The 25588-nt window shown below is 49.7% G+C and overlaps 11 protein-coding genes across 11 annotated transcripts; 7 read left to right on the forward strand and 4 right to left on the reverse strand.

Annotated features, from left to right (window-relative positions):
- Positions 1–118: 118 nt before the first annotated feature.
- Positions 119–1303, forward strand: FOXG_06910 (uncharacterized protein; the record flags this gene model as incomplete). Its single annotated transcript, XM_018385543.1, has 1 exon — positions 119–1303. One exon carries the CDS (start codon positions 119–121, stop codon positions 1301–1303), a length of 1185 nt encoding a protein of 394 aa, XP_018242970.1.
- Positions 1304–3433: 2130 nt separating this feature from the next.
- On the forward strand, positions 3434–5300 carry FOXG_06911 (uncharacterized protein; the record flags this gene model as incomplete). The annotated part of the gene is made up of 2 exons (XM_018385544.1): positions 3434–5159; positions 5209–5300. 2 exons carry the CDS (start codon positions 3434–3436, stop codon positions 5298–5300), a joined length of 1818 nt encoding a protein of 605 aa, XP_018242971.1.
- A 497-nt stretch (positions 5301–5797) lies between these two features.
- FOXG_06912 (uncharacterized protein) lies at positions 5798–6532 on the forward strand (the record flags this gene model as incomplete). Its single annotated transcript, XM_018385545.1, has 1 exon — positions 5798–6532. The coding sequence occupies one exon, from the start codon at positions 5798–5800 to the stop codon at positions 6530–6532; it is 735 nt and encodes a 244-aa protein (XP_018242972.1).
- An 812-nt stretch (positions 6533–7344) lies between these two features.
- FOXG_06913 (uncharacterized protein) lies at positions 7345–8922 on the reverse strand (the record flags this gene model as incomplete). The annotated part of the gene is made up of 1 exon (XM_018385546.1): positions 7345–8922. The coding sequence occupies one exon, from the start codon at positions 8920–8922 to the stop codon at positions 7345–7347; it is 1578 nt and encodes a 525-aa protein (XP_018242973.1).
- On the reverse strand, positions 8923–9162 carry FOXG_06914 (uncharacterized protein; the record flags this gene model as incomplete). Its single annotated transcript, XM_018385547.1, has 1 exon — positions 8923–9162. The coding sequence occupies one exon, from the start codon at positions 9160–9162 to the stop codon at positions 8923–8925; it is 240 nt and encodes a 79-aa protein (XP_018242974.1).
- Positions 9163–9902: 740 nt separating this feature from the next.
- FOXG_19460 (uncharacterized protein) lies at positions 9903–10744 on the reverse strand (the record flags this gene model as incomplete). The annotated part of the gene is made up of 3 exons (XM_018399674.1): positions 9903–10100; positions 10160–10345; positions 10406–10744. The coding sequence occupies 3 exons, from the start codon at positions 10742–10744 to the stop codon at positions 9903–9905; spliced, it is 723 nt and encodes a 240-aa protein (XP_018242975.1).
- A 6089-nt stretch (positions 10745–16833) lies between these two features.
- FOXG_06915 (uncharacterized protein) lies at positions 16834–18266 on the forward strand (the record flags this gene model as incomplete). The annotated part of the gene is made up of 3 exons (XM_018385548.1): positions 16834–16895; positions 16960–17318; positions 17887–18266. The coding sequence occupies 3 exons, from the start codon at positions 16834–16836 to the stop codon at positions 18264–18266; spliced, it is 801 nt and encodes a 266-aa protein (XP_018242976.1).
- Positions 18267–19066: 800 nt separating this feature from the next.
- Positions 19067–20902, forward strand: FOXG_06916 (uncharacterized protein; the record flags this gene model as incomplete). The annotated part of the gene is made up of 1 exon (XM_018385549.1): positions 19067–20902. Exon 1 carries the CDS (start codon positions 20129–20131, stop codon positions 20900–20902), a length of 774 nt encoding a protein of 257 aa, XP_018242977.1. The 5' UTR covers positions 19067–20128.
- A 296-nt stretch (positions 20903–21198) lies between these two features.
- FOXG_06917 (uncharacterized protein) lies at positions 21199–21790 on the forward strand (the record flags this gene model as incomplete). The annotated part of the gene is made up of 2 exons (XM_018385550.1): positions 21199–21447; positions 21488–21790. 2 exons carry the CDS (start codon positions 21199–21201, stop codon positions 21788–21790), a joined length of 552 nt encoding a protein of 183 aa, XP_018242978.1.
- Positions 21791–21828: 38 nt separating this feature from the next.
- FOXG_19461 (uncharacterized protein) lies at positions 21829–22149 on the reverse strand (the record flags this gene model as incomplete). The annotated part of the gene is made up of 1 exon (XM_018399675.1): positions 21829–22149. The coding sequence occupies one exon, from the start codon at positions 22147–22149 to the stop codon at positions 21829–21831; it is 321 nt and encodes a 106-aa protein (XP_018242979.1).
- Positions 22150–23161: 1012 nt separating this feature from the next.
- On the forward strand, positions 23162–24815 carry FOXG_06918 (uncharacterized protein; the record flags this gene model as incomplete). Its single annotated transcript, XM_018385551.1, has 4 exons — positions 23162–23233; positions 23344–23897; positions 23960–24438; positions 24490–24815. The coding sequence occupies 4 exons, from the start codon at positions 23162–23164 to the stop codon at positions 24813–24815; spliced, it is 1431 nt and encodes a 476-aa protein (XP_018242980.1).
- Positions 24816–25588: the final 773 nt, after the last annotated feature.

The following is a 25588-nucleotide window of genomic DNA, read 5'->3' on the forward strand; positions in this document are numbered from 1 at the left end:
AGGCTCAATCTGCCAGAACTGGTGAGTGAGAGCTTAGTCCTCTCTATTTAATTCCGTCGTTGCCAGTCCCACGCGGCGCATACTGAATGCCCATTGCAGTGCCATATCATACTTTGCCATGTATGCGACCGACAGTCAAAGTCCTCTCCTTTATGGCATCATGAGTGGGTTGTGGGCCATTGGCCTTGTAGTAGGAGGCCCAGTAGGCAGCGCCTTTGTGCAGAGCTCTGCCACGACCTGGCGTTGGACTTTCTTCATCAATCTACCATTCCTGGGCCTTGCCATCATCTGCGCCCTGATTTTTGTGCCAGGCAGACCCGAAGCCAATAATCTTCCTCTGCGAGATTGTCTTGCTGATATTGACATATTGGGGATCGTCCTTCAAGTAGCTACAACCGTACTCTTCGCCATCGCGGCCACCTTCTCCGGCCCGGTATGGGAATGGAGCTCGGCGCCCTGTATCGCCATCTGGACTATGTTCGCTGTTGTGCTTGCTGCTTGGGTTGTTCAACAACTTCGCAGTTACCAGAAGCGACCTCGCCATCAGGTGGTCCCCATCAAAATCATGGCTCGGCGTCATATGATACCTCTATGGGTAGCATCAGGTTGCGCCGGTGCTACCTACGCCATCATGCTCTACTATATGCCACTGTTCTATGCCTTCTCAAAGGGGCTGAGTGCGCTACAACAAACCGTGCGTCTCTTACCTTTTGTTCTCCCTTTCATCGTCACCGTGGTCATCATCGCTGCTTGTCTGCCAAGAGTAAAGCACTACGGTTTAATCTACCTCGCTGGCGGTGCCATCACACTCGGATCGGCAACAGCCCTTGCTACTACTCTTGCACCAAATGTTTCCGAAAGTAAGGTTATGGGCCTCACAGCTCTAGTGGGCGTGGGACTTGGCCTACACTTTCAGCACAGCAACGCCATCTCGAACCGGATTCACAAAGACCTCCGAGATCGAATTGAAGGCGCTGCGCTTCTGAACATGAGCCTGATGGGTGGTATCTCTATGGCATTGATCATTGCAGGTGCTGTCTATGAAAACCGCGGCATGTCGTTGCTAAAGTCGGCTCTTGGGTCATTCGATTATGATGAAGGAGACCTGCGCGAGGCACTGGCAGGCGTCTCGCGGGATACGGGGGGAGGAGATGAGGCTAATAGCATGATAGCAAATGGCGCCAACGCAACGTGTAAAGCTATTGCTCTTTTGTTTTATATTGTCGCCTCCAGCGGCGCTCTCTGCTTAGCATGCGGCGTACTCGCCGTATTTGGTCGTTCTCGAGCGAAGAAGTCGCAATAGGGGATGTATGTTACATAAGCAAGGATCAGTGGATCATGGCAGAACGGTAAAAAGGCTGGTAGAAGGGTCATAGTGGTAATAACAAGACAGAAGCTAGTAACTACCCAAAACCTAACGAAGACCTTGTGCCCTCTAGGTTAATATTCCTCATGTGGCTATTTGATCAGACTTCACAGGGGTTTTGGTCGACACCAAGAGTTACAGTCACACATAGAATATCAATCTCGTAGTTATAATCGCCATCACGATCCGGTGTACCTTTCAAAGTGACCCCTTCAATGTTCTATTTGCAGAACAAACTTTGTTGTGAACAGGCATTGCTGTTCAGGCTAACTGCTGATAAAACCACCAAGGGAGTATCGCCTTCTGCTCCTTCTGCCTAATTCGGCCTCGATTCCCGGGCCACACATTAGTGAAGGCTGAGAGCGTCTGGTGTTGTGAACGGACATTATCACTTACCCTAGACTATTGGAAGCGGGAATGGTTAGTATGATCTTAGAACGTCTAATCCGAGCTCGATGCATCAGAATATAGCGTAGTTCGTTTAAATAATCTATCATAGACGTGGATGTTGTATAACTGAAACTCTGGGCTGACTCTATCTCGCTGACATGGTATATTGCTACGTTGATTTGAGGTATATAAGGGACTTGGTTTGAAGAAAAACTTCTGGTTCCCACTTCAGCCCTACTTTCATCCAGAGCCAAGCAACCACTCAATTCATCGCCAAGCTGGCTTGAAATCCTTAACCAAATACCATCAACTATTCCGATATTTGTCGCCCTTCACAACGTCGTGTCAACTGCCGATTCATCTACCAACGCGATAATGGCGCAGCAACTCGAGAATCATGCTCTCAACTTTCATGAAGAAAACTTTTCATGCAAGAGAATGACAGCGAACTTGCTTCTTTTTCACCGAGATGCAATGCGGCGTTCTGATACATATCATAGCATGATACAGACAATCCTTGCGTTCGGGCACGTTGATGTTTATATCCGCGAGCACCTCGAACACCATTCGGCGAGAGTGATTTCGACATTCGATCAGAGGTTCGGCACGCATCGTACGAGGATAGAGATATCTCGCAGCGCTATTGAGGCCCAGGCTTGCATGGTTCCCCAAACTCAGCGTTCAAAGGTTATCGAAATATTAGCCACCAGTTACCTTATTCACGGCGTTCGCAAAGCCTTACGATCTGCTACACAGGAGAACCCACTTAGGGCTCCAGGACACCATCAAACAGAAGACGACAGACTCTTTGTAGAGAGAGATGAATTTGTGTTGCGGGAGGAGCGAGACAGCACCATACTCTCACAACCTGATGGAGAAAATGTATTGGGAAGCTCGTCTGCAGACACGATTGGCCGCATCTGTGGAGAGATTCGAGAGCACCGTATATTCTTATGATTAGTCGAAGCAATTTGGTACCGATGAAGTAGGGTATTCAGAGCCAGCCTTCAGCATCATCAAATCGAATACAACACATTCTGGTTCTAATTGATCGCATTTGGTCCCCTTTCTAAACTGAACGGACCCTTGTTTCTTTTTCTCTTATTTTTCCTTTCCCTTTCTTATTCTTTTTCTGTCTTTCTTTTATTATGGCATAGTAAAAGCTATCTAGAGTTCTGATGCCATTGCTGGAGTTGAAGAATACGAAGGCCACTTTTGCTGCTTTCTACTCTCCATGCAGCCTATCTCGGCGTGCCCAATGGTATTGCCGATGACCAGCACCGCATAAAGTGAGATTTGGCCTTCGTGAATGCTAATGCGCAATAATGATGGATATACCAACGCTCTGTGTGTCATCAATCTATAGTGTCTCGTATCGACTGCCATATTTTAGTGCCATTCACATGATAATTGCATCGACTTTCCAGGATATCGGAATCTGCTAGCGCTAAACGAGCTTTGGTGTCGATCAGGCTTTTGATCTCGCTTCCCTGCTCCCTGTCGACCTTCTATTTTGGACGGTGAAGCTTCTTGCCGCAACTGGAAACTAGGCTACCTCAGGTTCTACCGAGCGTCCATTAATAGACTTGGCGACGAGAAACAGTAATATAATTCAGGTCCCAGCCCTTTCATCAGTTTGGTCTCATTCCTAGCATGCTGAAGTAGGGTAACCTCACGATGAAGTCAGTCATTGTTCTTTCCTTGGTCGCCCTGGCTCACGCGAGGTGCGATTATCCCAGCGGTATAGGCTTGTGGCATCCAGAGAGAGGCCAGAACTTTGCGGTAGTCATGTGGGATTTGGGGATCACTGAACCAGAATTCGAGGCGCTCAATCCAACCACAAATATAAATTTAATTTATCCCGAACTAAGCTACAATGTCACAATCAGACCATCCCGATCAGGAAAGTGGACCGATGGATGTCCGCCTTCCCTTCGCATTAAGGATATGTCGGACACCTCGATAGTAGATCCAACAACTGAGACACAAGAAACTCCCGAATCCACGTCCGTTGTCGATGCTGATGGGTATCGTCATCGATCAACTGGCACCATGTATGAGACCGTAGAGACTAGCACTAGATTCAGCACCGTGTTTGCCGATGGCTCTCATCCATCGTCTCCATCGGTCGCGGGAGAAACTCAATCTTCCGACACACCCGACCAGCCGTTTACAGAAGGCAAAGGGACTGGCACCAGACCTGAAGCCCATACGCCAACACATTCGATAAGTGACGTACCGAGCAGTGCAGTGTTCAAGACTACAGCCACAACATCCAAAGATGAAGAAGACAACTTCGTTAATACTAGCAAGATTTGGCATTCAGATGCTTCGGCCACGTCCGTGGCCGATCAGTCGGAAGATGTGCATGAGGTACCATCCATGAGTCGTGACGATGCGCAGCAGGAGACGGTCCTATCCTATGCCACTACGGACAACGAGATGACAAGGACAACGACACAATCACATATCCAATCCACTTCCGTCGCAGCTGAAGCCACTAATACAGTGAACGAGAAAGAGCAAAAACCAGAGTCGGCAACCGAAGCGACATCTGCTCCGTCGTCTATCAGTGGTGCGACCAAATTGGAGACGGCCCCATCATCAACATTGTCAACGACAACGACGCTTACACAGACAGATGACTCTCACGTTATCAAGACGGATAGATCAAGTGGTACCTCGTTCAAGGAAGAATGCACAGATTCGTCCAAGGATCTTTCGGCTCAGAAGTCTTCAGGAGGAGCGCATACTGGCCCGGCATCAATCTTGACTACAGATACAGCTACATCTTCAATATCACAAACCAAGGAAACAACTGGATCGGCAACAATTTCGGGGGGCACTACTGCAACTGAAAAAATCTCAATACAAACAAAGTCCGCGGATCCGGATACAGTGTCTGACCAGTCCACCTCGACTTTGCATACGGCGTTGACGAAGACGACGGCCGAGGTTGTCACTTCGTCGTATACTGATTCGACCGAGCGAACAGGCAAACAAACCACAACTTTGTCGACAGAAACGAAAACTACATTGGCAACTTCACCATCAAAAACAACTTCGGAGCCCACAACCACTGCAAATTCATACAATGAAGAAGAAGAGACGCGTCGCGCAATGTGTTTTCATGATCCAGCCTTGCTCAGCCTCGGACAGACGGATGCCGATATTGTATTCCAGATGGTAAAGGATTTCTGCGACAGACCAGATATTGATAGAAGCATGAAACACGGTGATGAATGCATCGAATTCTACAGGAGAGACTCGTCCAAGATTGACTATACGTTCGAAATCTGCCCGAACGGAAACTGTCCAATCTACGGCCAAAATATGAGAAATCCTTTCGGACAGAATGGCTTTTCTTGTGTAGATATATTCTTTCATACGATTTGGCGTTGGTGTAAGTCTTTCTAAAATGGCCCCCTGATCGTGAAATTGACAGTTCGTAGGTAATGATATGAATCAACGAGGAAATGGAGGGTTGTGGGATACGACATGTCTGGAATATACTTTACAAATTGGTACTGAGGGTAACAGTTGAGGCAACCATCCAAGTAGTGATGAGGTAGGATTTTGGACGTAATGCTCGCCGGCTTTCTGCCCCTTTTTCGATCCCACCTTCCTTCTCTCTTCTTAGTCCTTCAGCCAGTCTGCTATGCTACGAGCCCAAGGAATTGGACGTAACAGGAAACTCTTGATTTCCACCTGAAGACAGCTCGTATGTACTATAGCACAGTTTGTCGCGCGGTATCTGTTATTGCCGAGGCCTGTATATAAGCCTGCTCTCTTGTAGTCCACTTCTGCAATTTTCCCATAGTATCGTCTGCTTCTTCAACTTATTGGTGATCTATAAAATTGATAAACATTGTATTTTCCTCTTTTCCTTTTTCGCTTCCCTTTATACGTTGTCATATGTTTGACGTCTCCCAAAGTTGCATTCAAATATCACATCGCACCTCGCCGCCTTCACTATGCTCGCTAGCTCTCTTCTCATCTTTACTTCAGCTGCTTTGGCTCTAGCCTCACCTGTTGAATATCATGGCCGAAGTTCTAGCTGTGAATATGGAAAGCCTGTACCTGTGCTTCCTGTTAATGGCGGTCGTAAGTCCTGATCCACCCTTAACCTTATGTAACGTCTTGTACCTCACCAACACGACCAACAGCTTCCGAACTCCCCGCTCCTCCTCGAGATGTAACTCTGAAGCACATTGCCCTTGGGTTTGGTATTCAGAAAGCTGCGCTGAGGCTGGTGCTACCCCTGCAGCTATCGGTGCTTTGGCTGTTCTCTACGACGTTACCTGCCTCTATCCAGGTCAAGCTCGTTCGTCTTTAACAGCCAAGAAATGGGCTTCTCTCCCTTCTGATGTTCTTAATACCAGAAAAGTCCCTCTGAATCGCAATTATGACGGTGGTGCCTCGCTCACCAATCCTTTCCCCAGGAAACAACCTCTCAAGGTTGAAGGTCTCCGCAAAAGCATCGCCTACCTTGGTCGCCACTTCTTTAACGCTGCTGGTGTCCCCACTTTCGACCTCGACAAGGCCAACCAGCTCCTCATTGCTAAGAAGATAGACGGTATCAAGGCTCCCGCTTCTGCTCCCGCTGGCCCTGAAGGTACCGGCGCTGTTGATTGGCTCTACCTGGGGGATGCTGGTGGCAGCCAGGGCGTCTCCCTAGTCTACCGCGTCTTGACCGCAGGGGGTGCTTCTCACGGTTGCAAGGCCAAGGGCACCGACAGCACCTCTTACACCGCTCTCTATTGGTTCTACGGTTAAATAAAACCAGTCATTGACGATAGAACGGCGGTTTATCGTGAGTTTATGAAAAGTCCAGACTTGCTTGTAAACATGGATACTTGCATGTTTCAAGATAAGAAGCTCAAACTGCCGATGAGCTCAACCCAGTTATTTGTGATCTCGCCGAGGGCATGCATTTGGGACCATCTCTACTCATTGTTGCGTACCTCGACTGCATATTGAGTTTCGACGTAACAGGAATTCATTGCATGACTCGGCTGTCTTGTTCAAGATATGTACATATTTATAACAATGCTAGAGTACGAACTACTCCCATTAATGTTCCATTAAATATAAAAATGTCGCAAATTTCTTTTACCAAGTAGAGAATTTTGGGGCCTAGTGTGGCGCGCTGCCAAGTGTTCACATTCAAGAGGAAAAGGGTTGGCTGCGACTAAACCATGTATTAAACAAGAATAATGAGACCGGCCGTGTAAGCGATGACAATCCCCTTCCGTCATTGTGACGCAAAAAGCTGCAAGCGTTTCGGGTGGACAGAGTTTGATCAAGAGTGCCTTGGTGGTTTCACGTCCATGGGATACAACAAGGACAACTGCAACCATCACGACGTAGGTTGCGGAGTACGTCGTACAGATAGAAGGCCTGTGGTCAAGTCTTCACTCATTTACCGAGTAATATACACGGCCGTATCGCCTCACACCCGATATCAAATTCTGCCACTTCCTCTTCGTACATTCGTGTTATCTATCGCTATAACTGAACCGGCTGCGGCAGAGCATACAGGCGATGTTGGCTATGTCACCAGACACACTTTCTTGGACTGCCTCTTTTTACCGATCCTCGACGATTACGCCGCTGCCACGAGCTAGATGCTGCATATATTTAACCGCGATAAAACCCTCGGTCATCGCAGGAGCGAGTGTCGTTCCCGCGCCCTGAGTTCCAAGTAGCGCAACTGATGCGTTACTTCCAGCAAACAAACCCGAGATCACGCTCCCATCTGCCCTCAGTACTCTTGCGAACTGGTCAGTCTGAGGACCGCCTCTCGTGCCAGCATCACCGGGAAAGATTCTGATGCCATAAAAGGGGCTTTCCTTGACAGGGCCCATGCATGGGTTCGGTACCACAGTTGGATCACCGATGAACTGCTGGTACTTGTCCTCGCCCCTATGAAAATACCCATCTCGACCTTGATCACACATTTCATTCCACTCGTCCACCGTCGTCTGCAGATTGCGGCTCGGCACATGCATCTGCTCAGCTAGGCCGTCAATAGTATCTGAGCGCAAGAGCAAGCCTTGTTCGACAGCCTGGTCAATCTGCCAGGTGCTCTTGAGGCTCCCAATGGGATATCTTCTTCTGTATCTCCGATCAAAGACAAGCCAGAAGGTGGCCGCTTCTACGTCCTCATTCGCTCTCTCATACATGGACCTAACGGCCTCACCGTAGGGCTGGGACTCGGAGAAGAAGCGGCGGCCACAGCCATCGACTACTATAGAGAACGGCTTGGATATGGCAAACATGGCCTCCGTCACTTTCCCTGTCCTAGGATCGACCATGGTGGGGATGCCCCAGACTTGGCCGAGCTGTGCGCTACCAGCACCGATCCTTTGGCCGGCTCGCAGCGCGATACCGGCGTCTCCGTCAGATGCAAGGCTCCATTCCGCCTTGGTCGGCATACCTGAAGTTGCTTCGCGCGTGGCTGTTCCCGTTAGGTATGCATCCCTCATCTCCTGGTTCTGAGAGAAACCTCCTGTGGTTAAGATCACACCCAGCGATGCGTGGATGTCGATAAGTTCGTCGCTGCCTCTGCGTTGAACCCTTGCTCCTATTACACCACCATCACGTCCAGATAGCAAGAGCTCACTCAGCTCCCATCCAGTCCAGATTTCCACATTGTCGTGTTCCTTGCACACCTTGAGGAGCTGAGCGATCAGCGATCTACCCATTGACACAGGCCTCGACATTCCCTTTGGAAGAGCCGAAACTTCTGCACGACACTGCCCCGAGGAACGCAGCCTTGTCAAGACTCGAAAGTCCTCGAATCGGGGGATCACGGGTGCGCCATCTGGTTTTGGAAGGTATTTCTGGTAGTGGCCTAGGCTTGCCGCATCAAAAACCGCGGGGTCCAAGGTGCGACCATGGTGGACCGCACCTTCGATGTGCGGGTGATAGTCTGGAAACTGGGATGGTTTGGCCATCCATCGGAAGCCTTGGTCTCTGAAGTATTTCATCATCTCGGGTCCCTGCGTCAAAAATGCGTCGAGACGCTCATCACGTAGGCGCCCATGGAAGGCTTGTTCCTCAAGACTTGAGCATGTAAGTTTCGCCACAGCATTGATGTAGCGGGCGGCTTGTTCTTTGCTATCTTGGATACCAGTTTCCTTCATGAGAAAATTGTCGGGCATTCACATGCAGCCACCGGACCTGAAAGTCGTGCCGCCAACGTGATCTTCCTTCTCGGCGAGGATGACTCTGAGCCCCGGATCATGCGCCGCGGCGGCCGCTGCTAAGCCGGCAGCGCCAGCACCTATGATGAGAATGTCGCATTTGATAACTGATGTTCGTTGATGGTTGGGCGCTTGGTGATGACCAAAGTCTTGATAACCTGTGGCGCACGTCATCTCTTCTTGGTCAAGCGATGGCATGGCTTGGTTCGTTTGTTTGTCGACAGGTGAGATGGACGTGTGGTTCTTGTATAGGCTTATTCTTCCTATATTCGAATTTATGCCATTGAGTTGCCTTGACTTCATCTTATACACCTATACGCACAGCTCTCGCGTCACCATTCACGTACGCCGAACCAGATATACGGTGGTTATTGAAGCTGTTCAAAATTGGATCTCGGTCATCGATATCGAGAGGAACTATTCTCGCATACTTTAGGCCATAAGACCACAGGACTCCCGTAATATCGGAAGAAAGAGTGTAGACAAAATTGGCCGAAATTTATGTTATTCTTAGAACAGGGTATCTCTGGCAAGCACCCGTAGAAGTTGGTCCCCGTCCATAGATGCGTCCGAGTTAAGTTGTCTTGGTACGAAGGGATGCGCAGCAGCCCGATCGAGCGGTACATCTCTGTGGTAAGGGCATTGATCCAAACACGCTCTCGATCCTGACACAGACAGGAAAGGCTGTTGTCACATCGTATTCATACTCCCTGTCTCTACCGTACGTCTACACATGTAGTATTCATTCGGATCACGATTGCTTGCTTGTCAATATTCGTTCTTCTACTGTAAAGAAGATGCGAAAATATGTTTTGGTTGACAACGCACCAGCTTATTGGTGTTTGTACACGATGTCGGCCAATTACATGTGTTGGTGAGATGTGTTATTCGCAGTTGTAGGTACAGTCTAAAAGCTAGACTCAAAGGTGTCCGAACCATCACATAGATCTGCTCGTCGAATCACCCGTCAAGATTAGTGGTGTTTCCTCCTTCTGCTCTCCCTCCCTCTCTCCCCCTCTCTCTCCCTCCTTCTCTCCCTTCCTCGTTACACCTTGAGAACTAGTCGAGATTGGGTCGGTCACCTCCCGATCGCGTCGCGCTTCCCATCTTGCTTCATAGGGCAAGCGACTTTCACACTATTCAGGCTTCGTTAGCAGCTGTGAGGTTTGGTGTTTTACTTCAGGTCTATACCCACTGCGCGTTCCCAATCCTGAGAATCCATGAGCCAGCAGGCAGGCGCCCTGATGGTGACAAGCCATTGTTCCTCGAAAGGGTCGAAACATTTAAACCGACAAGGGACACCATATTCTTCGACGTATTTGGCCAATCTATTATGTAGAGAGCGCAACGATTTTTGGAATCTCGCTCTCCCATCCTCGAACTTTAGGACATAGTCAGTTATCGGGTAGTGTTGGATAAAGCGGCCACCACCAAGACGTACCTCTCTAATACTGCGGCTTATCACGCCAGAAGGTCGAGGCTCCACACCAACCCATGACGAGCAGCCCGGGTCCCAAAAGCACAAGTCTAGAGACATGCCGTCGAATCTCGCAAGCCTGGCCGCTTCTCGAAGCAGGGTGCTTCCGTCAACGAAAGCATCTCTCATGCTGAGGCGTTTGCCGGGACCCCGTCCCCTGGCACCCCGCCTTGCGCGTCGCACGGCAGGACGAGCAGTCCGTTCCTCCTGCGGTGAGGTAGTATCGAGCCTTGGATGCTCAAGCTGTTGTGTGGCATGTTGCATAGTATTGCAGTGAGTCTGCGCCAGGTCTTGGATGCTCATTGTGTCAAGGCTCGATTGCTCGCAGCTATGAGTTAGATCCCAAGATAAAATTGACTCGAGCGCAAATAGACTCGTTTTGTACGTTTTTGTACGACAGGCCCCGGTCGCCTGCAGAAAACGCCCTCTGACGGCGATTTTTGGACTGTTGGAACTTGGTGTTCACGTGCAGGATGGTTACCTAGTTTGACATATAGCAAAAGGAGCCCAATTTGGCCGCTCTTGGTCAGAATCTAGCGTGGGCAGCCATGGCCGTCCTAAAATTGCCAATGTGCCCTGTAGAATCATCGTGTCTAATGGCCAATCCTCGGGATAGCAAACAATATGTGAGCATTCAGGTCGAAACCGGACGGAGTGCCACGCGTTCAAGAACGTCGCCAAATCGCACATATTCGGCTGCTCACAATCTTGTTGTGAAAGCCGAGATTGGCCGCGTCCAGCTTTGGATGCTCACCCACATGTACAGCAGACGCTACAGGCCTTATTGTCACGGTGGCAATCAGGAGTGGTTTCATCTAACGGCCGAAACTGGACCAAAGCCAAAAGCCGCCGCGGCCAATTTGGCACGGTATGAGCCTGGTTATGATCAAATTTGTCCGTCACAGCCGAAGCAAGCATATCACTAGGGGTTTCAACGACGCGAAGCGATCAAGTCTACACGGGGCGCCTACTAGTGCATCTACAATCGACTTACGGCACGGCCTGGATTAATTTACGGAGGATACATCTTATGTCTATGAAACAGGAGACAAAAAAAAAGGAGACAAAAAAAAAACGAGACAAAAAAAAAACGAGACAAAAAAAAAACGAGACAAAAAAAAAAACGAGACAAAAAGAAATGAGACAAAAAAAGACAAAACCAAGACAGACATGCAAAAAAAGAAAAACAAAAAAACAAAGGACAAAAAAAAGGGAGAATTTGAATATGCTGCCAGCTTTGTGCATCTGGCCGACTTAGGGAGAGTGGGAGATTGACTCTACCGAACCTCTGAGTGGGAGATTGACTCTACCTAACCTCATTCATTTTGGAGTGGGAGACTGACTCTACCGATCCTCTGAGTGGGAGATTGCTCTACCGAACCTCTCAGTGGGAGATTGACTCTACCTAACCTCATTCATTTTGGAGTGGGGAGACTGACTCTACCGATCCTCTGAGTGGGAGACTGACTCTACCGATCCTCTGAGTGGGAGATTGACTCTACCTAACCTCATTCATTTTGGAGTGGGAGATTTACTCTACCCTAACCTCATTTATTTTGGAGTGGGAGATTTACTCTACCGATCCTCTGAGTGGGAGATTTACTCTACCTAACCTCATTCACTTTGGAGTGGGAGATTTACTCTACCGATCCTCTGAGTGGGAGACTGGCTCTACCGAACCTCTGAGTGGGAGATTTCCTCTACCGAACCTCAAAGTGGGAGATTGCTCTACCGATCCTCTCAGTGGGAGATCTACTCTACCGATCCTCATTCATTTTGGAGTGGGAGACTGGCTCTACCGATCCTCTGAGTGGGAGATTGACTCTACCTAACCTCATTCATTTTGGAGTGGGAGACTGACTCTACCGATCCTCTGAGTGGGAGACTGGCTCTACCTAACCTCATTTATTTGGAGTGGGAGACTGGCTCTACCGAACCTCTGAGTGGGAGATTTCCTCTACCGAACCTCAAAGTGGGAGATTGCTCTACCGATCCTCTCAGTGGGAGATCTACTCTACCGAACCTCATTCATCTGGGAGTGGGAGATTTGCTCTACCGATCCTCACCTGCGATGAGCTGAAAAACCAGAAACAAAATAAGATTGCGGGTAAGAAAGTGATTTAAATAAGCAGAAAGAAGTGACGGCGCTAAATCGAATCTAGTTAAGACGATTACGGGATCAGCACAAAAGCCGTCAAGAATTGGCCGCTTCTACTCGTCTAGCCACTTTAATCATATTGCACTTTTTTGGACTTTTGACTCTTGATGCCATTCAGTATCATGTCACCGATCAAACACAACAGCCAGTAACCGGGCACTATCTGGCTTGTCGCCCCATCTTGTCCAGCTCAATCAAAAAAGCCGATTTTGGAGTCGATAGCATGCGGGCGACAGCTCGTCTTTCCCAATTGTCTTGTTTCTTCAGGCCGTAAAGATCAGGCCTGGCGATAACATGTAACGTAACTTAAAGAACTATTCCAAAAAGCCGCACTGCGACTATCAATGCTGCAAGCTTATCCGGAAAGGCCATTTTCATGTTATGAAGCTGATTATGAACGGGGTATCCACCGCAAGTCATGGGATCGAATAGACTCGACATGGTCGTAAATCACTTGCTCCTACCCATACTCCACGATAGATCATAACTTAGAAGAGTGCAAGGAGATGTCACAGCCTTGCGTAACAGTGCGATTGGCTATGGCTGTCTCGTTGCTAAAGCAAAAGTGTTATGCAAGACACCGTTTTTTTTTTCATATACTGACTGTACCAGGAGAATAGCGTATGCCACTCAAAACAATCCGATACCTTCCCATCCGTAACTAACTTTGTGAATCCATTTTCCATACCTTTTCGATGATGCGCGTGGTAAAAACCCGCCTGGTTCGGGGATAGGAAGCTTTCCAATTCAAATTTCGCCCTGTATCGTCCATTACAAAGATTTTGCTCATCATGCTATGGTTATGGGTTCGATTTTACGATACCGCTGTCAATTTTGTTCTTCAACTTCCTATTTCGGCCTTCCGTTCTTCCGTATTTTGCTTGCCCCCCACCTTGTGCCGTTAGCTTAGAGCTAAGGTTACATCGGTAGTTGCGATCGACAAAGTCTGCTCTGCATTGAACCCACGTCACGTGGCACAACAACTGCCAAAACGGAGTTTTAACTTAATCGCCGATCTAGTGGCTGGGCCCTTGAGCTCTTGGCGGCGGCACATTTCTGCCTTTGTTTGTTTGTTTGTTTGTTTGTTTGTTTGTTTGTTTGTATATTTTTCGTCTGGGTGGCTGTAACGAAGCCAGATCTCCTACTGGAGCAAAAGACGTGCTGAGCTAGCTAGGTACAGGGAAACCCCGCTTCCTTCACCATCCAGCATACCAATGGCACAAAAGGTGCTGTATTTCTCAAGCCCGTCACCCGTCAGCGGGTTCGGGGGCAATCTACTGTCGAGCTTTTTCCACCGACCAGAATTCTCTCACGCATCACTACATCTGCTGACGCAGTCCACAATCTCCAGTAACCAAGTTGTAGCTCGTAGTCGACTGTCGTGGCGGCAGGGAAAAACCTTGGGAAGGAATCAGAGGCCGGCGGTGCGGCTTGCCTTCAAAGGGGAAAAACCCATCGCAATCGGCGTCGTTGATCGGGAGGATGTCGCTACCGATGCCACGGGCACCGTCCTCCGATATCTAAGGCGTTCTGGTTCTGAGGTGCCGCCATTAGATCCGACAAAGGTGTTGTCAGAGAAGGTGAACTCTCCAAAATTCCTTCTCTGAAAACTGCTGTTAGGGAGCCGATGGCGTCCCCGCAGTATTGTGTGGCCGAGTAGCCCGTAGAAAATCCCGCTCCTAACAGTGCACTAACAGTGCGTGCCAAGAAAGAATTTTTACAGGGGAGAGTTGGCACATTTCTGCCGCTGTTGGATACTAGCTAGTGTAGGGTAGCCTGTAGTTTCGTTGCAGTCAAATGGCCAAGTCGGATGCGCCACTGAATTTTCTACAGTTCAACGTAGTTGCCAGCAGCAATGACTGTCATGGCAACCATTTTGTGGAGTAGAGATTCCATTTTGCCTCGTTCTATTTCGACTTTCCCGTCTTTCTGGTTGGGTCACTGTTTTAGGATGTCGCTAGGTTCCGTCGCGATGCGGGTAAAAGTCCCGACCTGAGTAGCGAAAACAGGATCCAGATCCAGTTTTTCTTTTTTTTGAGCTGCCACTGATCGGAGAAGCGGAAAACAACCGCAGCCGAAGCGGATTTTGTCGCTCGGAGATTAAGCATGGATATCTCGTTTCATAGTGTCGCGTAAAATAACTTGTGAAATGACTCCACATGCTAAATTTTATTCTGGTTTCCAGCCTCCGCATTTTTCCCTCCGCATTTTTATATTTTCATTATTACTCTTTTTCTCGCTCTTCGCCTCTGCGTCTGTGCTCTCTGGTTTTATTTATCCACTTTCATGCTTTGACGGACCCATGATGTGCTTCAGTTGAATGAATTGCATGCATACAGCCCGGGATGTCATGTGAACTACGCGAAAGCTAAAATGGGCACTGACTAGCGACCATGATCGAAGCAAGGTGCTGAAGAAGCGATACTCGGACCGCGCAGATCGTCCAAATCAGACTTAAGCTAGGTAAGTTACCCGGAGTGACAGCACGCGCACCAGTACAGGGGCTCGAGGAGCTGAGGACGATAAAGTAGGCAACGTATGTAAGCATGCATTAGTGACTAGTGCCCTTTCGGTCAAACCAAGCCGCCAGCGTAATGGCATGGTGTCATGGCACTCACAGTTGTGCGTAGATCCGAAGACAAAGTCGACTCGAGCGCAAGTGCAATTGGATTGTACGGTTTTGAACGGAAGGCACTAACTGCCTCTAGGATATGCTCCGTCGATGGCGATTTTTGAACTTTTCAAACTTGGGGTTCATGCATAGTTGGTTGATGCATGGGCCAAGGCGAGCCCAATTTGGCCCGTTCCTTTGTCAGAATTTTACGTGGGCGCCCACAGTCCCAAAATCGCCGATCCGTCCTACAGAACGACCGCATATGTGTTGTAGTCTTGGGCCGAAACCGGACGGAGTGTCACCCATTCAGGAACCAGGCGCATTTGTCCATACCCACAGTCCTATGAAAGCCGAGATTGGCCGCTTTTTCGTTTTGGATGTTTGCCCACCTATACTACAGACGATACGGGCCTCATCATCACTATGGCAATCAAGAGTTTATCTAACGGCAGAGGCTTGGCCAGGAACTAAAGCTGCCGCCGCCGCCAATCTAGGACGGTATGAGCCAACTCACGGTCAAATTTGTCCGCCATAGCTAGCACGGCGCCGGTAGTTTTTACGACACGGACTGATCGAGCTTACACAGAATGCTTACTTGTCCAAAGAGTCCTATAACGGACAAACGACATGACCTACTGGTATAAAAAAAAAAAATAATAAATAAATAAAAAAAGACAAACAAAAAAGAAGACTAAACAAAAAAGAAGACTAAAACATAAAAATAAAATAAAAAGTATCTCTGACCGTCCTACAACCGTAGGAGCTTGTGTCCTGACTGTCTTACATTCGCAGGAGCTTGTAGAGAAGAGAGAAACAGAGAATGTGGATGAGAGAAAAGGAGAATTTAAATGAGTGGAAGCAAGCGACCACGCTAGATCGAATTTGGTTAAGACCCATTACATGGTGGGCTCGAGAACTGTCAAAATTTGACCCTTCAATTCGCCCAGCCACTTCGGGCTGTTCGGGTCACCCAGCCCATTGGCTTGTGTTCTTTTTTAGACGCTGAGTATGATGTCACCACCTACTTGATGTTACCATCCCGAAAAGCAATTTCAACACCCAAACGCCGGTGACAGGTTCACGTTCGAAGGGGTAATCTTGCATGTCGTCCCACCATTTGCCATCATGAAGTCGACTATCAAGTCGAGGTCACTCAGCTGACCTCGTCTGTTCATTTCTGTATCATGTAGGCATCAGGACGCGGCACGATGTCAACAAGGCTTAATTATCATGAGCTTGGCTCTAGGGTAGTTTACAACCCCAAGGAAACGCCCTGTCTAACAGGCATATATAAAGCTGTTTCACGAGGATGCACTGCTATGGCAGTTGCCTCCTTCCTGAACAAAGTATGTTCAGATGCTGTACAATCTGTTCAGGCATTAGATGGATAGAGTATGCCACAGGCCTCACGAGAGCTGCACCTTCCAAAACTGGCGTCTTGGATCATTTTTCTACGTAAAACATTTTCGGTTGATGCCCACGGCGAAAATATGCCGGGTGCTGGGAGAGTCACATTTCCACTCAGCTTTCCCTCTGCTTGGTCCTCAATAAAGACTTTGGTAATCGTGCTGTGTATGTCACTGCAGATCTGCAAATTTGCGTCGCAAGCTTGAGCTGACCATGCTGTCTGGACTGCTCATCTCGGCTCATGACGAAGATGACGGTCGCGGACCACAGTCTCTGTATGTAATGCTGCTCCGACAGAAGACACTGTTGATCATTTCTTATTAACCTCTTTTCTGATAGCATAGACATTGCCGATATATCTACGATGACGTTATTCCATGCCATGGTCCAAGCTTCGCGGACTAGCCCGACCCCTCTGGTGATCGGAGATGACCAACTTTGTAGAATGAAAGGCATGTCGCAAAGCCCCGACTATAACTGCAACGGAATTCCGAAAGCAAGGTTCCTCATCGACTCAGGGCGATACGACGAAGATCATGGAGAAGGCGCGATGCAGGAGATGGTCAACAAGATTCGCGAAGAGAGACGGCGGGCGGCCATCGTTTCAAACTACATACCTCCTACGGAAACATCTATTTGTCATCTTTACTCTGGCCAAAAAGGATCTCAAGTACTCGTGATGACTTATACTGGCTCAAGTAAACAAAAAACTGTTGAAAAACTACACGTCCTCTGTCCCCCCTTGACCTCCACACAGCAAGACGGTTCAAAATAGCGCTTTATATAAAACGCAGACAGGGCAGAGGATCCTCTAGACCTTTACAATCCGCTACTGCAATGTAGATGCAGATGACTGATACTAGACTGGAAGTGAATCTGGCATGAAAAACGCCATTTCATATTATGCTTTACCCAGTGCGATTCCACGGTATCTGACCGGAGGTAATGGCCAAGTTTTGCTTAAGCCGCAAATCGACGCTGAAGTAGTACGACCATACAGCTTTGTGAGCAAATGACATAACAATACATATGATGTACCTGTGGTATATATATCTTATAGAACCCCCCTTCCCTCCCGTGTTTCCTTTTCGCTAAGAGACGCGACTTATTTGCTAGTGGCAGCATAATATTATTACACCACCCAACAATGTATCGCCGCATTCATGACCACGAAGCCTTCGTCGATTCGATGAGCGAAGCGGTTTCAGCCTTAGGTATGGGTGTTAATCTTAAAATTGCATATTACTAGATCTTAATACCCTGTAGAACATAGCGAACGTGGTCTAGACGATAGCGGTGATTCTGATGCCTTCATTGTCCCTGATTCTGATGGGGATAGTGGAATCTCGATTCCGCAAACCCCTCCAGTTCCTCAATCAACGTTGAGCCAAAGATACGGACGTATAACAAGGCGCGGCGAACGCGGGGCACCCCAGAATATTGAGGGAGCCAGTTTCGCCAGCTCAAGCGAGTCTCCGACCCCAAACACACGCCATCGAGACGTCCACAGGAGCTCACGAGGCCAGATCCACTTTTACTTTCTAATTAGAAGACTTGAGGACTTAGCAATGGCAATAGAGGATATGAGAGCTGATATGCAAGACATACAGTACGAAATCTATGACATAGCTGAGGAAATTGCATGAGATGGGGGCATTATGTAAAGTTACTCGTATCATTATAGTCTACTTCACTAGACTCGAACGGCTATAGCTGTAAGAAAAGCTAGTTAAGAGCACCTATATAGTACATCTACACAATGAATTAGGATATCGCGACGCAAACGCCTTCTTATTATAACCTCTTGACAAGGCCGCTACTCTTTCTACCATGAAATGGATGAATAATAGATTCCTCTCCTGTATTGTTCGATTATCTCTACGTAATGTCGCATGAATCACTCCATTCGCCTTTGAAATGATCATTATTTACTGCTGGCTGTCGACTGATAATTCTGCTTTAAACAGGTGTAAGATACACAACGGTTTTCAATCTTATGTAACTATGACCTAGACTCTAAGTTTAAAGTGCTGTTAACTGCACTTCAGTTACTCTCGCATCCCCTTGTCTTTGTTTTACTTCTCCAAAATCCCGGCCCAATTCTCCTCGTGCCCATGTTTCATGGTCTCGGCACCCTTGGTGAACTTACCCCAAGTCTCCACGCTGGCGGGTCAGTTTCTATTGCCCGTGTTCTGCTTGGGCTTACTTGCTACCAACCTACAGACAAGGGCGTCCCAAAAGACCGGTTCGAGCTGGTAGTACGAATACCACTTCAGAGTGTAGGTACAAGAAAAGAACTGTAGTCCTACTATTTAATAATCTAGGGCATGACACAGACTGGTTCTTACATTGCCCATCTCTACTTCGTATTGCTCTAGTACAGAATTAGAATGCTAACAAATCAGCCGAGAGCGCCACTCCATTGTATCACGCTCTTAAGCGTATCTGGAGGTGTATAATAGAGGTGGCATGACGGAATCCCCTGGTCGAATGCGTCTATCGAATATGCCTTATGCGTAGTGACCTGACCGCCGCTTTGTTATGGCTGGTTCCTGGTAGAAGCCTCTTCACTTATGTGAGCAACTTCTGCCCCTATTGCTGAATTTCATTACAAATAATCTTTTCACTTGCAAAATAAAGAAGCCCAAGGACTTCCATACCTGGGGTTGATCTCCGTCTTGCTTAGCAGTGTGTTAGCTTGGCTGGTCATCTGTCGAGACAGATAACAAATGGGCAGGATCTAGATATAGCATGGGTACTGGCTTTGCCAAAAAGGTTCCCGAAGCCCCCATAGCTTCCATCACGTATGGTCGCGGCATAAAGGGTGAAATGCGAGGCAGGACGGTCGGGGCCGAAGCGCATCGGAAGAGAAGACCGCCAGAGCATTGGCGAGGAAGTCCAGGTCTAAGTTTTTGCCAACATTCTGCAGGTGCTGGAAGTAGAGTTCACCGAGAAGGAACGATTGTCTCATAGGTAGGAATGATGCGAGTCTGTGCCGTATGAGAGCAAGGTCAAGACAGTTCAGAACTTCTACAAGGCGTTCCATAACATGAAGACATTGCCAACTCTCACTTGCCTGCTCTGTTATCGGAAGTATGGCGGGGTTGAGCTAGAGGATGTCGGGTGGGATTGGTGGACAGCAATTCCTATCAAGAAACCAGGCGACTCACCCTTCAAATGCCCTCGGTGCTTGCCGGCGGGGCAGAATATTCGCAGTTGTGCGGACTGCTTGAGGCACCTCAGGCGAGATGTGTTGTCTCCAGCAGCGCAGCTCCATACGTGACTGGGTTGCGAGCATATGTTTCCCGACAGTTGAAGGGCTTACCCCCGTTGAAGAGAAGCTGATTGCGCTGAACTCGTGTTACGGCTTCATCACCAGATATAGCATCTCAGACGGACACAGGCAGGGCGTATCCAAGGCATGTGAAAGGGCATATTACAGTGTTCCCGAACAACGTTCAGGAGCTCGTAAAGAATGTTCTCCCCCATCCGCTATTAAAGGTGCTGGATGATATCCATGTGTCGTGGCAGGGCCAGGGAGAAACCGGCGCCAAGCGATCTGCTGGCGTTATTATCAGTGCGGCGGAGTGTCGTCGAGAAAGCGCTGCCGTGGCTGAAGAGGCATAACCATTTATATGACGACATCAGTATTGACATAGCTGAAATGAATAGCTGGGATACACCAGCACACGGCGTGCCGTCCCAAGTCTTTGAGCGATTGGAGCGGAACGAGCCATCGGCGAGGGAGAAGACGCAGACGGCACATATCGTTCCGCCAACAGCGCGTGGCATTGACGACCACGATCCGATCGACATTCAGGAGATAGTTGGGGCGCTGTTAAAGGAACAGAACGCACCTGGTGTGGCCACCGGTTACGATTGCGTCAATAGGGACGATGGGCGCGGGGCTGATGACAAGGGCGAGCGCCTTTACGAGACCGGATCATCGGGTATATTCGACTTAGATGGCTGGCCCGACATAACTGACGCTGGAAATCTGCGACATCTTCTCGAGTCCATGGGCGAGGCCGCGGTCGAGGACCAGTGGCGCAGAAATGCGTGCAGAGCGTCGGCCAAGGTGTGGTATAACCGAGTTGCCGAGCCCAGCCTTGCTATTTCTCGCGGCGAGGATTTTGCTGATCATTTCGACACGTGGTACCTGGCAAGAACGTTCCCCAGTTTGCTCCCCAGAGGCATGGGCGGACCCCGACAGGTCGAAGAATGGGTCGTTGCTGAGAGAGAGGCTGCTCTCCAAATTTGCGAGGCAGAGTTCGCTGCGTGACGGCAGGTTTCATCGCGGAACATAACCCAAGAAGCTGTTGAACAGACACTGGGTGTTACGTGCAACCAGGGATACTTTAAGATTACAGCCGAAATGGTAAAACCTCCAAGGGGCAGAACTTGATCATAAGACAAAATGAATATACCAATCTGGATCAATGGACCAAATACACGTAATGTCTGACAGAAGCATGGGCAAAGTTAGTGCAGCGACACGGTGGGGGATTTGCGTCGCATTTCGGCTTCCTCTTTCTCGTCTTCAATATAAGGGTGCGGTCGAGGAACCGCCGAGTAAGTATGGCAAGCATCCGAAATAGCGATTTTTCACAAGTAGAGCACACAATCAAGGAATTGACAGCCGCAAGGCTCGAAAAGGCGAGTATCGAGCTGGAGTCCTCCGGTAAGACTGCAGATCCGGCTGTAAACCAGCTGCTGAGGAGCCTGTCATTATATGGCTATCGTCAACCAATGTCAAGGGAAAGTCGATTGACCATGCGGCGGAAGATCAAGTCCCCTGATAGTTCGTTACAGCATTCCTGCGATCTGGTACATGCTCAACCCGAACGATATCACTAACCCGATCAAGCTGAAGCTGACAGCGTGCCGTACCCGCGAAACCGAGGAAGCCGAAAAGTTTCTAGGTCTTGATCAAGCGTACAAGAGGGCCCGACTCGCCATATCAGATTCTGTTAGTTTGGCCATCTTCTTCCACCGGAAAGTGTCCATGTGTTTTGAACATTACGTGAACGTTGGGGAGGAGTCGGTGTTTGTCCTCGTCAGCCAGTACAACGTGGCGGTAGAGACGAACGAGAGGGGCGCTCTCCACCTTCACGGCCTCCTCTGGCTCCAGGGAAACATGCATCTAAGTACTCTTTCGAGGGATGTTTAGGGAGAGGAGCACGTCGCATACCGGAAACGAGTGATCGATTACGTGGACAGCATATTCTCGGAGGTTCGTCGTTCACCAAGTCGAGGCATAGAACCGAGAACAACTGACACGTCCAGCAGGATCTTGACGAAGGAGCATCGGCTGTCATGCGAGCGAAGACGTTGGTAACGGCAGGGATTTCTAGGCTGATAGGCAATACGCGTCAATTCGCCGCATCTTTCGGGGAGGAGGCAAACTTCTGTGCCGGCGCTGTACAAGTCCACACGCATAGTCCAACGTGCGTCAAGTATGTCATTGGCAGACAACAGAATGAAATCCTTACCGGTTTGGCGCACCTTGGCAAGTGGTAGAGAAGACATGTTTCACGAAGGACGGACTTCTGCGCATCCGACGCGGTCACGGGCTAGTGAATCGATGAAACAAAGCGATGGCTATGGGGTTGCGACACAACTACGACATCTCTTTCATCGTGACGAAATGCAAGGGCTTGTCGCTGATATATTACGTGACAAATTATGCGACCAAGGTTGAGGACCCGGTGTGGAAGAGGATCGTGGCAGCCAAAGAGCTGACCTGGCTCCCGAGTGACGGCAAGGCCAGAAGTCAGCTGAATGACACACGAAACTCGACTGGAAACGCGGAGAGACAAAATGAAACTTGGCAGCTCCTGTTGTGCGTCGCCAATCGAATTTGCACGGAACGAGCTTTGTCGCAGGCCGAGGTGGTGGCCTATTGCCAGGGCTGTGGCAAGGAATTCACGAACAGCAGTGCCTGGACGTTCCTGAACGTGTGCACCATGTATTGGCATGTCTTCCGGTGGTGGCACCTTTTGAGACTCGCTGCTGGTAGGGTTGACGGATACGAGCAGGCTGGAGAGACGGTCATGCTGGGCAAGGCGGGACAGAGGATCTCATTGTTACAAGCGTATCTGCAACTCGGCAGGCTTTGGAGGGTCTCGCTCTATACGACTACATATCGGTCGTCAAGCTGAAGTGGAAGGGGCAGGGTATCGCCTCTGGTGAAGTGGAAGTAGACAGGTCCTGGTCATCATCCAAATCATGGATCAGACGCTGCAGCGACCGAAGCAACAGGCTATCGTGTGGCCGCGACGCAGAGCCCTACTGACTCACGCAAACTGCGTCAGAGCAGCAGTACAACACATTCCGCTCTTTGTCCATGGGACATGTTCCTGTGTGAGGCAACTGATGACCCTGATGACACCAACAACATCTGTAAAAGACACAAGGCGTGTCCTCCCAGGCGCATTGCATAGCTAGCAGATAACATACAACTGCTGCGGCGATCCGCCGAGGATGGGGCGTTGGATGCCCGGCAGTGGGGTCCTGTCAGGAAAAAGCGATCCGATTGCTGATGCGACCGGATCGCACAGCACCGACAGGAATGGAGAGCACAACGCAGCAGGGTATCGGCCGGATGGCATCGGTACAGCGACCCGCCTGATCGATGTATTGAGGAATGCGATAACACGAACGGTGATAACGGCCGCGTCGAAAGAGCTCTCCGCAATAGTCGAGCAAATGTACTAGTTCTAGGAGACCGCATTGGCGTCCGAGGAGGGCCTGAATGCCGCGATCATCCTGAACGATGGCCTTAGCCCTCCTCAAGGGACCGTCTCGAGTACGGGAACGCCAAGGCAAGAGCAACTAAGGGCTATCAAGTCGCAGCAAATCAGCCTCTCCCGCGACCGGGAAAAGGCTTTTCAGGGGATGCAGAGTTGGCCGGGCGCTACGATACCCATCGACAGAGCCACAGCACGCGGAGGGTCCGAAGACTTAGAGCAACAGAACGGCCAGGCCGCGACTGCCGACTGGATGGAGGACACGAATCCATCAACAAGCATCATGTTCGGCCTGTTCACATCGTTTTGTGAGGTCAGGAGACAAGTGGCCAAATCCCTGACGCCCAACAGAAGACAGAGCATAGCCTTCTGGCTGATCTGCCGCCAACTTGACCAGGTGCGCCGAGATGAGCATTGCACCGCACAGCTATGCTTATTCATCGGAGGCAATGGAGGTACCGGCAAATCGCGGGTCATCGCCGCCATCGCCGAGCTGTTCGCCGTAGGTCACAGTCGCATCGCTTGCTCGTGACTGCAACGGCGGCAAACATTAATAGAATCACCATCCATTCAGCTTGCAACTTCTCCAGAGACACGAGTACAAGAACAGGCGCGCCATCTAGCTCGGCAGGCCGTCGTATCGACGGGCAGGCCAAGATGGACTGGCAAGAGAAATATGCACTGATCATCGATGAGGTCGGCATGTTGGGTGCGAGGATGCTATACGCCGTCAATGTGCAGCTGCGGAGGCTTCGAGAGTCGACTGAAGATTTCGGCGATATCCCAGTAATTATATTTTGCGGGGACTTCCACCAGTTTCGTCCAGTACAAGAGTGGTCAATACTGCTCCCAAGCTCAAGCTTCCCACGCGGGCAAGGCCACGGCTTCGGTCTCGAGCAGCAAAGACAACACGACGTCGCCTACGTCCTGTGGAGGAAGTTCACCGTGGTGGTGCCCAAGGAAAAAGTTCGTGCCGCGCAAGATCCACGACTACGCAGGCTCATAACACGTGTCGAGTTTCTGAACAGCAACGGCTATCACGAGGAGAGACGCATTCCATGGGAGTCGGGTATCGCAGTGGTGACTCCACTCAACAGGAACTGATGGAACCTGAATGTAGAGGCAACACTCGCGTTCCAGAGGCAGCGACATGCCCCTCTCCACACCTTCGTTTCCGAGCATAAGTGGAAAGACGGTAAGCCGACGGAGGAAGAAGCGGTCATGATTTTGGGCCAAGGCGATGATAGCGCTATATCGGTGCCTGCCGTGTTTATGTTTGTCCTCGGCATGCTGGTGGTCGTGAAACAGGATATGCATCAAGGACTAAGACGTGTCAACGACGCTAGAAATGAGGCAGTGGGGGTTGTTCTCGACAAGGCCTTCCGGGCCTTGGGATTAATGCTGATACAGTCCTCCACTTCGGGCCGCCCGCGGGGCTTCTGGTAACGTCGGAGACGACGAGCGACCTCCACTTTGTCGGAATGCCTGCAGGTATCATGCTCTTGACGCCTGTAAGTGCCAAAATCGAGTGCGTAAGAAAGCGGCCATGGCAGCAACATGACGTTTCCCGCAAGGGCTTGCCGTGCGCCCCAGCGTTCGCATGTACGGACTACAAGGTACAGGCGAGAAGTTAGACAGGGTCGCTCTAGAGCTCCGGGGGGACAAGAACCACGAACATCGACGGCCTGCTGGTTCCAAGCCAGTGTGACACATACAGTCTGTACGTTCAGCTGTCGAGGTGCAGATCACTTGACGGCATCATGCTACTCTCCGAGGCGCGAGACAGGGACTTCGTGGGAAACGTGGTGCCAGTGGAGATGGCACAAGCTGAGCTGAGATTGGAGGAGATGAGCGAACAGACAGTGAGGCAAACAGAGTCGATGATTTGGTCGGAAGCCAACACCGGGGACTGGTGCAGGGCAGACGTTGCAGAGGAACGTTGAGGAATTTTGGCGCGAACTACGCGAGTGGGGTTCGACACGGCGATGACACGTTCAAATTCACGTGAATTTTTGAGTGGGGATCTGGCCTGGCCCCGCCTTTTTGTCCGTCCTCTTGACGCCTTTCGTTCCTCAAGGCATCTGGTATCGGAATGTGGGGGTCAGTTAATTTTAGCAGCAAGGTAGCCGGAGCGAGTCGCCGGGTCAATTGCAACAGGCCAGTACATTGGTATCTACAACCAAGTTGACACGAGCCGATAAAGGAAAGGACTCTATTTT

Source organism: Fusarium oxysporum, chromosome 3 (genome assembly GCF_000149955.1).
Source record: "Fusarium oxysporum f. sp. lycopersici 4287 chromosome 3, whole genome shotgun sequence".
Taxonomy (NCBI): domain Eukaryota; kingdom Fungi; phylum Ascomycota; class Sordariomycetes; order Hypocreales; family Nectriaceae; genus Fusarium; species Fusarium oxysporum.